Source organism: Propithecus coquereli, unplaced genomic scaffold (assembly GCF_000956105.1).
Source record: "Propithecus coquereli isolate 6110/MARCELLA unplaced genomic scaffold, Pcoq_1.0 Scaffold235, whole genome shotgun sequence".
Taxonomy (NCBI): Eukaryota; Metazoa; Chordata; class Mammalia; order Primates; family Indriidae; genus Propithecus; species Propithecus coquereli.
Window position 1 is genome coordinate 1,470,517 of NW_012147897.1, and position 11,301 is coordinate 1,481,817.

General features: G+C 39.8%; 1 protein-coding gene across 2 annotated transcripts in view; it reads right to left on the bottom strand.

The window, feature by feature from the left end:
• STIM1 (stromal interaction molecule 1) overlaps positions 1-11,301 on the bottom strand; it is a 218,294-nt gene that overhangs the window by 11,486 nt on the left and 195,507 nt on the right. For both annotated transcript variants that reach the window (XM_012645678.1, XM_012645677.1), the window contains exons 6-7: positions 10,585-10,762; positions 6,370-6,547 (exon numbers count right to left, since the gene is read on the bottom strand). In XM_012645678.1, the coding sequence (XP_012501132.1) occupies positions 6,370-6,547; positions 10,585-10,762 (356 nt within the window). The remainder of the gene's footprint in view (positions 1-6,369; positions 6,548-10,584; positions 10,763-11,301) is intronic.

Consider the following 11,301-nt stretch of genomic DNA (forward strand, 5'->3'; position numbering starts at 1 on the left):
GGAATTTGGAAATTTGGTTCTGGTTCCTGGTCTGTCACTCAACTTGCTATGTGACACTGTGCTTTCTAAAGCAGATCTTAATTCAGTGTGAGAAAGGACTTTCTCCTATGCAAATCCAAACTATCAGTGAAGGGGTGATATCACAGGAGAAAGTTACTTCCCTGTCATGGGAGGTATGTGAAGAGCTCCTATCAGAGAGACTTGAAAAATTATTGCTGCTCCAGAAGGGCATTGCCCTGAATGCTCTCCAAAGTCTTCTCTAGCCCAGCCTGTGTCTATGATTCTCACTGTAAGTAGGGCAGGCAGGCTTTGAAAAGTACTCTCTACAAGGTAGGAAAACAATGAGTACACCACATCTAACATGGGCACTGCCAACAGAGGCCAAGACACGAAAGGACCAATGTAAAAGCAGAATCTCACTGACCTCTCTGTAAGGAGTAAACAATGAAGTAGACAATCACAAAGCATTAAAGTGTGGAAGACCTTAGAGTATATACAGACATTATATATACTGGATTCCTTGCTATCCCACCGAGGATACCAGCATAAGTGATCCTCCACTCCTCCACCTGGACACTGACCTTCAGCTGGTCAGAATCCCAGAGAACAGGAATTGAGAACAGTCTCATTATCCCCCACTTCAGCTAATGAGGCAAGTATCCTATAGCAAGCCTGAGGTCCTCTCCACAGCCTTAGATAGATTAGGAAGGCCTTAGCTAAGGACAGAACACCTTTATTACTTTGAGAGTGCCAATCTTCACTTGGTTTACGTTCCTTGAAAAAGAAACTATAAAATGGCCCACTCCTGGTTTAATAGATTTTAAATGAAGAACAGATACCTTAGAGACTCATATACCAAGTCTGAAAACTTATAATCAAGTTCTACATTAAAAGCAGTTAAAGGAACAGAATACAGTAAGAAGGGAAGAATGGATGAAGAAGAGAAAAAAGAGAGTAAATAGAGGGAAGTGTGCTAGTCAGGGAGGTACACAAAGGGGCTGGCCTACCAGGCTTAAAACCTGTTTGTTTAATGAGAGAAATAATTACAAAATAGGGAATAAGGGAGATCTTGGGAGACAGAGACAGACACACCTTTGCCACACACAAGGAAGGAGAGGAAGACAACAGATAGGCAAGTCAGAGTTCACCAGTCCTATTCTTTTATTCTATCGCTGTGGTTCTCAACCTTGTGACATATTGTAATCATATGAGGAACTTTAAAAATACTGATATCTATGGCAAGAATCCCATGAAAGTGCAAAAAAAATTTTTTTTAAAATACTGATATTGGACTCTAACCCAGAAATTCTGACTTCAATGATTTGAGGTGTTGGCCTGGGCATTAAAAGTTTTTAAAGGCTGAGCATGGTGGCTCATACCTGTAATCCTAGCACTCTGACAGGCCAAGTCAGGAGGATCACTTTAGGCCAGGTTCAAGACCAGCCTGGGCAACATAGCCAGACCCCAGCTGCACAAAATAAAAAATTTTTTTTAGGTCAGGCGCATGGCTCATGTCTGTAATCCTAGCACTTTGGGAGGCTGCGGCAGGAGGATTGCTTGAGGCCAGGAGTTCAAGACTAGCCTAAGCAAGAGTGAGACCCTCTACAAAAAATAGAAAAATTCACTGGGTGTGGTGGCACATACCTGTAGTGCCAGCTACTCAGGAGGCTGAGGCAGGAGGATCGCTTGAGCCCAGAAGTTTGAGGTTGCAGAGAGCAATGATGATGCTACTTGCACTCTAGCCTGGGCAGCAGAGCAAGACCCTGTCTCAAAAAAAAGTTTCTAAAAGCTCTCCAAGGCATTCTAATATGCAGTCAAAGATAATAAACAATGACCTATATGTTTTAAAGTGTAATCACCTGACTTCTACTCAGGTAGGATGCAGTAGGTCAGGGCAGAAGAACAATTCTGATCCAACACAGTATCTGGAAAAAGCTGCATAAAGTATGAAAATTATGTTTTCAAAGATATCAGAGAGCTGTAGAAGCAATCAGGACTAGGTCTACAGTTCTCTAAGTGTGATCCAAGGACCCCCAAGACCTTTCAGAGAATCCATGAGATCAAGACTATTTTCATAATAATACTAAAACACTATTTTACCTTTTTTACTTCTTTCCTCTTACAACTGAACTGTGGAGTTCTCCAGAGGCTACATGATGTGTGAAATCACAACATATTGAAATAGACACTAATATAAGAAGCTAGCAATCTATTAAGACAGACATTTAAAAGATTTGCAAAATTGTAAAAAGTCATTCTTTTCATTAAATTGTTTTATTTTGGAAAATTTAGTCGCTTTTCATAAAATATGTTGTTTGTATTAACATATACGGCATTTGATATAGTTATTTTAAATGACTTAATATTTTTAAATTTTCTCAATTTAAAATATTTTTAAATTTTCTCAATTTTTTCAAATAGGATAAATACCAATAATATTGCCCCCATAAAAATGTTCTTTGAGGCCAGACGCAGTGGCTCATGCCTGTGATCCCAGCAGTTTAGGAGGCTGAGGAGGGAGGATCACTTAAGGCCAAGAGTTCAAAGACCAACCTGGACAACATAGTGAGACCCCATCTCTACAAAAAATTTTTTAAAAAATGCCAGGCAAGGTGGGACACACTTGTAGTTCCAGCTACTCATGAGGTTTAGGCAGAAGGACCCTTGAACCCATGAGGTCAAGGTTACAGGGAGCTATGATCACACCACTACACTCAGCGTAGGCAACAGGACGAAGCCCTCTTAATAAAAAAAAAAGAAAAAAAAAAAGAAGTGTTCTTTTGAGGTCCCAAATTTTTTTTAGACTGGCTAGACCAAGTCTTACTAAAACTACAACCCAGTTCTCATGCAGCTCAATCTGATTGGCTTGAGGTTATTGGTACCCCACCCTACATACCTCACACAAGAAAGGAGGAACCCCATATCTGATGGAAGATAAAATTATCTGGAATCTCTATTATTCTATACACAGTGTCCAACATTAAATAAATTAGTACATATAATAGGCAGGAAAATGTAACCAATAATCAAGAGGAAAAAAATAAGCAGTCCCATAAATGGTCTAGATGTAAGTGTTACCACATAGGGACTTTAAAATAATTATGATTGATATGTTACAGAAAATATAAGAGAAGATAAACGGAACAGATAAAAAGATGGAAATTTTGGATAGGGGACCAGAATCTATAAAAGAGTAAAATGGGTGTTCTAAAATTGAGATATGTAAAAGCTAAAAAGAATGTATTCTGCGGTTTTTAGTAAATGCTCTATATATGTCGATGAGGTCAAATTTATTAATAATGTTTTTAAATTTTTTACATCCTTACTGATGTTTTTGGCTGATTGAGAAATGTGTATTAAAATCTCTAACTTTGATTACCAATTTGTCTATTATCCTTTTAGTATATTCAACTTTTGCTTTATATATTTTTTAACTATATAATTAGGTATATCCAAATTAAGAGTTATTATAGATTACCACTGAATTCACCCATTTATCATTATTAAATATCCATTTGGGGGTCTAGTAATACTTCTTGACCTAAAGTTTACTTTGTCTGATATTAATATATAGCTAATCTGCTTTATTTTGCTTAGTGTATATATTATACATCTTTTCTCATCCTTTTACTTTTAACCTGTTTTGTGTCCTTATATTTAAAATGTGTGTCTTTTAAACGGGGTATATAAATTGGGTTTTGTTTTTATCCAGTCTGACAAACTTTGCCTTTTAACTGAATTGTTTAGTCTTTTTACACAAACCAATTTTCAATAAGTTTCAAAAGACTGAAACCATATAGCATATGTTCTCTGACCATAGTGAAATTAAACTAGAAATGAACAAGAGAAAGATAACTAGAAAAGTACTCAAGTGTTTGAAAATACAAGCAACATAATTCTAGATAACCACGGGCAAAAAAGAAAACACAACAGAAATTAGAAAATCTTTTGAACTGAATGACAATGAAAATATGAAATGTTTAAACTTATTAAATATAGATAAAGCAGGGCTAAGATAGAAATTTATTACTCTAAATGCAGATATTGGAGAAGATTAAAGATTTAAAGTCAATGATCTAATCTTCTGCCTCAAAAAGCTAGAAAAATGACTGTGACTTCACCACAATGCAACCTATCAATGTAGCAAAATTGCAATTGTACCCCATGAATATATACAAATAAAAATACGTAGGAAAAAAAGAGAAAAAAAAAAGCTAGAAAAATAATGGCTGGGCGCAGTGGCTCACACCTGTAATCCTAGCACTTTGGAAGGCCGAGGCGGGAGGATCGCTTGAGGTCAGGAGTTCGAGACCAGCCTGAGTAAGAGCAAGACCCTGCCTCTAGAAAAAATAGAAAAATTTACCAGGTGTGGTGGTGTGCACCTGTAGTCCCAGCTACTGAGGAGGCTGAGGGAGGAAGATCCCTTGAGCCCAGGAGTTTGAGGTTGCAGTGAGCTACGATGACACTACTGCACTTTAGCCGGGGCGACAGAGTGAGACTCTGTCTCCAAAAACAAAAAAAAAAAGAAAAAAAAAAGTGCAAATCTTCTACACTAAAAACTACAAAACATTGCTGAAATTTTAAACAATCTAAATAGGTGATAGGATAAACTATGCTCGTGGATTAAAAGAATTAGTTGGTTAACCCGCATTTGGGTGAGGTAAAGACATAAAGTGTAACTATAATGTTTGTACCCTCACAAAACCCTGGAATAATAAAAAAAAAAAAAAAAGAATTGGTTAAAATGTCAATGTTTCCCACATTGATCTATAGATTCAATGCAAACAGAAGAAAAATTCCAGGGTTTTTTTAGAAGGAAGGAGTCTCTGATTGACAAGTTAATGTGGAAATGCAAAGATTCTCAAATAGTCAAGGCCATCTCGCAGAAGAAAAAAGCTGGAGAACTTGACGACACTACCAGATAATGAGACTTATGATAAAACAATGCTGTGCAAGGATAGACAAATAGAACAGAGAGTAAAGATTCTTGAGTGATCACCTTACATGGGAAAATAAGATCCTTGACCACATACCTCATATCACATAAAAAAAATTAATTTTAAGTAAACTATATCCCTAAATGCAAAAAGTCAAGCAATAAAGGTTCTAAAAGAAAATTTAGGAAAATATCTTGGGGGTGGGGATATTAAACAGGAAACAAAAAGCACCAACCATATTTTTAAAATGACTAAACCATTAAATCTTCATTAAAATCAAGAACTTCTGTTTATCAAAAGACAATATTAAGAGAGTAAAAAAGCAGGCCACAGGCTGAGAGAAAATATTTACAATATATATGAATATATATTGACAAAAGACTCACATACAGAGAACATATAAAGAACTCTTACAGATCAACAAGAAAAAAACATACAATCCAATTTTTAAAATGAGAAAGGATTCCCCATCAAATGGCCAATAAATTTATGAAAAGTTATTCAATAATATTGGGGAAATGAAAAGTAAAATCATGAGATACCACTACATACCTACCAGAATGTCCAAAATTAAAATGCCTAAAAACACCAAGGTCATATATGAACTAGAATTCTCATACATTGCTAGTGGCACTACAGATTGGTATAAACACTTTGGAAAACTGGCAGTTTCTAGTAAAACTAAATATATAAATGCTTATTGTAAATAAGACAGAAATGAGTACTCATTCCCACCAAAAGACATATGTAAGGTTATAGCAGTGTTATTCATAAAAGCCAAAAAAACTGCAAACAACCCAAATGTCTATCAAGAGAAGAAAGGATAAAGAAATTATAGTACACTCATACAATGGATTATTATTCAGCAATGGAAATAAACCAACTATCACTGCATACGACACGGATGAACTCTCACAGACATAATGTTGAGTAAAAAGAAACAAAACACAGAAGAGTATATACTATTTAATTCCATTTATATGAAGTTCAAAATCAGGCAAAACTAATCTGGTTTAGAGGTTGTGACAGTAGTTAATTTTTAGATGAAATACTCACAGGGGTGTAGGGAGCAACACTGAGCTTTCTGGGGTACTGAAAAAGTTCTGTACCATGATCTGGGTGGTGGTTACATAGGTACATGCACATGTAAAAGCATGCCAGCTGTATACTTGGGATTTATACACTTTATGTAAATACCTCAATAAAAAAGGAACGAAATAACTTACCATCTGTTATCCACTGTACTTTAAAATCACAGTGACCATTTTTTGCAACTTTTCCACTACTCTTGTTAGAAAGAGTCAAGTGACTCTGGAAGATAGTCTCTGAGCCATATTTCAAAGTCCTCACATATGAAACTTTCCAGCCAGACCCTGGGCCCCTGCCCTTTACCCACCCCTTGAGGTGACCAGGAATTTGTAGACTCTCCTACCTGCTCCAACTCTTCCTCAGCATATTTTTGGCGGCTCCGCTCATTCTCAGTACCCTCCCGCAGCTCCCTCAGCCGCTGGGCTTCCTGCTTGGCAAGTTTGATCTCATCGCGCAGCTTCTTCTCCAGATGGACCTTCTCCACCTCCACCGTGCGGTGCTCCTCCTGGGCCTTGTGCAGCCTGGGGGGCGATGCAGGGAGCTGGAGGAGGCCGGGCAAGGGGGTGCCAGCCAACATGCCATGAATCATGGCATTAAAGATGAAAATGAGAGCTCCAGCTCTCAGCATATATTCTCTGTAATCTGCTCACTGTCTGGCTCTGAGCTAGCTCAGGACCAATAGAAACCACAGTCATTACCTAATTCTTACATTGGCCATCATTTTGCTGCCAGTAATCAAGCTGTGAGGCCAGGTTCTCAGGCATCTAAATCCCTCTTCTAAAGTATCTCATATACTAAAATCATAACAATTACTAGTTTACAAGGTATTTCACATGTGTCCTCCTAGCACATAATGATATATTAGTTTCATTATTAGCCTGGGACATGCGGATATGAAGGCTTAGAGAGGGGAAGTAACTTGCAGAAAGAACTGAAACTAGAATTCCAATCTGTGTGACTTCAAACCCTATAATTATTCCCCTTTTATTACAATAAATTTAGAATACCCTGCAAGCTAGGCAAAGATCCAGGAAAACTTAATGTCTGAGATGTGACTGGGGTGGAGGTAGGAGGAGGCTGAAAGAAGATGAGAAAGGAACTATTGAGCTGGATCTCCTAAACTCCCAAGTACCTATTCTTAGAAGCACAGAAAAATGAAATTCATGCCAAAGGGGCTGGGCAAGGCTCAGGAGAGTCCCCTGCTGTCCCCAAGCCAAGTTCCTTTCCTAAGTATCTTCCCTAGTGGAAAGGATCTCAAGGGCATCAGTTATAATGAAAATCTACTCTCACACATTCCCTCTGTTCACTGACAAATCCTTCCAACCATCTAAACAAGCCTCCTTCCCTCCTCCCTTCTTTCCTCCATATATTTATGTTAATCCATTCATTCATTCATTTATTCAACCATTCATTCACCAAGTTCTATCAAATGCCTACTAAATGCCAAGCCCTGTGCTAAGCGCTAAATATATAAAGATAAATCAGAAAGCTGTCCCTGCCACTGAGGAGCCAACTCATAATCTAGTCTAAGACAAATAAACAGGTAACTGTATACAGTGTAATGAGTTCTATAATAAAGAGATATATAAGATTTTGGGTGAGCCCAAAGGATGAAATAATTAACTCTGTCTAAAAGGAGTCAGGGAAGAAGAGGTTTAGGCTAGACCCAGAAGAAAGAGTTAAGAGTTTGCTAATCCCTTTGAAAGACGGAAAGCACTTAGCTATTATTGTTAGGTCTTCCTGCCTTAGCAGAAATCACCAAGTTACCAGGAGACCAGGATAGGAGGGGAAAAGGATGATGATGAAGAGGCGAGATATATGGCTTAGATATGATGTGTAGAAAAGAAAGGATATCTGAAAGATGCATTCAAGAAAAAAACAAAAAAAAGAAAGGATAAACTACAGGACAAGAAGGACCAAAAGAGAAGACCACTTACCACTGAGTTAATTAAGTAGATGAAACAGAAAGGGCAGAAACAAAAATCAACCTCTAAAAAACTCCAATTTCAGAGTTCTCAGTGGGTGAGGCCTCAAAAGATATGGTGGGACAAGCAAGGCAGTAAGAGAAGAAATGTTAGGCTGCATGCTTTCTGCAGTCAAATTGCAGGCTTCTGCCTGCTTTGCCCCTGGAGAAAAAGGGAGTTGAACCTCCTTAAGGTGAACACCAGATGGTGCTGCAGGCATAGCTAAAAACAAATCAGAGGCACCATTTCCTGCCCCCACCTCCTTTGGTTGTAGAGTATCTTCCTTTACTGTACTCATCCATGGCCCAACTGCATGAAATCACACCATTAGGGATTCAATTCTTCACTGAAATATTGTCCTCTCTGAACGCATCCTCTTCAGAAAAGCCAACACTATGATATGTCTGTCCTCTCCCTATAATAGTGGGCTCTTTTAAAGCAGAACCAAGCCTGACTCACTGTTATGGTTCCAATAAGGTCTAGTAGGGATGGAAATCAATAACTATTGGGTGCAGAAAATGAGCAAATAAATATACAATCAAGCACTGCCCCACTCCAAGGCAACAACAATTAGCATTACAATTAGGAAGCCTGGTTGTAAGTCTTGGCTCTAAGTAGTTGTGTGACTATGAACAAGAGTTCAGCCTGTTTCTTCACAGTAAAATGGGAATCAAAATTCCTGCCTGCTTCAAAGAATTATCCTGAAACCCAGTGAAATCCTAACTGGAATGTATAAACACGTAGCATTATATTTATTCACACAAAATATCAGAAACTCTATAAATAAAGCCCTATGGTGGTTGACAGTGCAGTCCTGTTAAAAGTGAGGGACAGGTGGCATGTGGGCTCTGTACACTGTCAGAGGTGAATATGTGTATGCATGTGTGCAAGCCTGTTTGGGGTTGGGGGCTAGTCTTTGTCTCCCTGCAGTGGTCATTTAGCTTTCGAGGCCCTGGGGAAAGGGAGGGCTAGGAGCTTAGTTTTATCCCCAAACTTGGAATGTCTCCTGCCTAGATTCTTTTGCCTTTTGAATGGAAACAGTACATGTTTTTCAGACAAATGAAGTATGGGGACTGCTGGGACAGCAGCATTTAGCCACTAATTGGCAAAGGGCCCAAGAACAAGGGGCCCAGTAGTGTAGCCAGAATTCAGCTTACAGACCAGATTCAACTTTCCCCCTAGAAGCCCAGCCCATGGAAAGGAATCTGATAAGGCTGCTGTCTCAGTAAAGGCAGCACCCTGGAAGTATCAAAATTCCCAGCTCACTACTTACTGATGATATGTGACCCTCAGCAAAGCACTTACCCTCTCTGAGCCTTCATTTCCTTAACTCTAAAATTGGGATAATATAGGCATAACAATAGTACCTACCTCAAAGGGTTGTGGTGATTAAAAGCAATAACGCATTTAAGTACTTAACAAAACCTGGCTCATAAGAAATCCTTTCCCCACTCCTCCAAAGAAAATAGTACCTAGCATTAAAAAAATAACAGAAGAGACCAGTCTTCATTTCTCTTTACATGGATTCCTGCAAAAACTTCCCAACTAGAGTCCCCAGGTTACCAGAATCATTTTCTAAAAGACAGTCTTAAATAGGCCTGCTCCTTTCTCAAAAACAAAACAAAACAAAACAACCAAAAAACCTACTTTGACTCTATTGCCTTCCACATCCTACTAAACTTCTCCACTTGCATCTTAGGTCCCAGGGATCTGGCCCCACCCTATACACTCAACCTTAATGCCCCAGACCTCCCTACCTATCTTTCAAGGCCTCCTCCTCAGAGTTCCACATCTACTCATCTCCTGCCTCTTTGCCCTTGTAGTCCTTAGAGTTCTTATCCCATAAGCTGGCGCAGAGTCTGCATTAAGTATGTGCTCACTGCTCCTTCCTATGTGTGAGTTTTGTTGCCCCAGGAGCAGTGAATTCATCACAATTGCCAGTACAGACCTGGTTCCTAGATGTCAGGAGTACAGAGATCGACTGACTGACTGACTGACTGGCACTCTATTTTCACAGATAAATCTTCTGCCATAGTTTTTAAGTCATGTTTTATGTCAACAGAATCCCAGACTATCAGAGTTATAAGTGTTCAGAGCTGAGTGTTCTCCTAGTTCAGCCCCTTCATATTACCAATGAGGAAACATTGGTAATTCACTGGAAGGAAAAGGGATTTACCCAAAGTCATACAATAATTCAGTACTTACAAAATTTAAACTCCATACAAGAAAGAACTATGGGCTGTAAGAAGAAATGCTTATGAGGTTTCTTTGGAGAACAGTATATATTAATTTATATGCTAAGAGAAGCAGTTCAGAGGCAGGCTGTAGGGTAAAATGACCCCTAACAAGTCATGGGAAGTTCAAGATCCATGGTACATTTCTCCCTCTGAAGTTCAGAGGGAGTAAAGATAGAAACAAGCTTCTCCACAGGAGGAATAACCATTCGGGACGATCGGAATAGCAGGAACCTAGGCTCCCAAAGCAGTTTTGGAAGGATGACACATCCTGGGCAGCTATGTCAGCATGGTCTTAGGGGCCAGGCGGTCCATACCCAGGTGGAAACAGGAGGCTCCCAAGAGCAGGTGGGGCCTTACCTTTCCTGAAGGTCATGCAAACTCTGCTCAGCTCGGTGTAACCCCTCCAAGTCCTTCATCATCTTCTTCATGTGCTCCTTAGAATAACGGTTCTGGATATAGGCAAACCAGCAGCCGCCCACACCAATAACGATAGACACCACCAGCATGAAGTCCTTGAGGTGATTATGGCGGGTCACTGCCAGAGAGGGGAGGGCATGGTGAGTCAGGGTGCTGACTACACACTTAGTCTTGCAGACTCCACTCCTGGAGCCTGATATTGTTCCTGGTATACCAGATCTGGGCTCTGTGCCACAGCACAGAGACTTGAAAGGGACATCATAAGGAAGAAAGGACTGCTACTGCAGCCTCAGTCTGGGTTGCGCTGTGGGCTCAGAGAAACCCCAGATGTGGGAGTCAGGGAAAGAGGAAAAAAAGGGGAGTTACACCAGTGCTAATGACCCTCTGTGCACAGCAGGTTGCCCTCAGGTAAGGGAGGGGTGGGACTGGCAGGATCCTTGGGCTTAGTAAGGACATGGAACTGATGGAAATCCAAAAGGACCCAGGTAGAGCCACCAAGTTAAAAGAGGGTCTAGGCCGGGCGCGATGGCTCACGTCTGTAATCCTAGCTCTCTTGGGAGGCCAAGGCGGGCGGATCGTTTGAGCTCAGGAGTTCGAGACCAGCCTGAGCAAGAGCGAGACCCCATCTCTACTAAAAATAGAAAGAAATTAATCGGA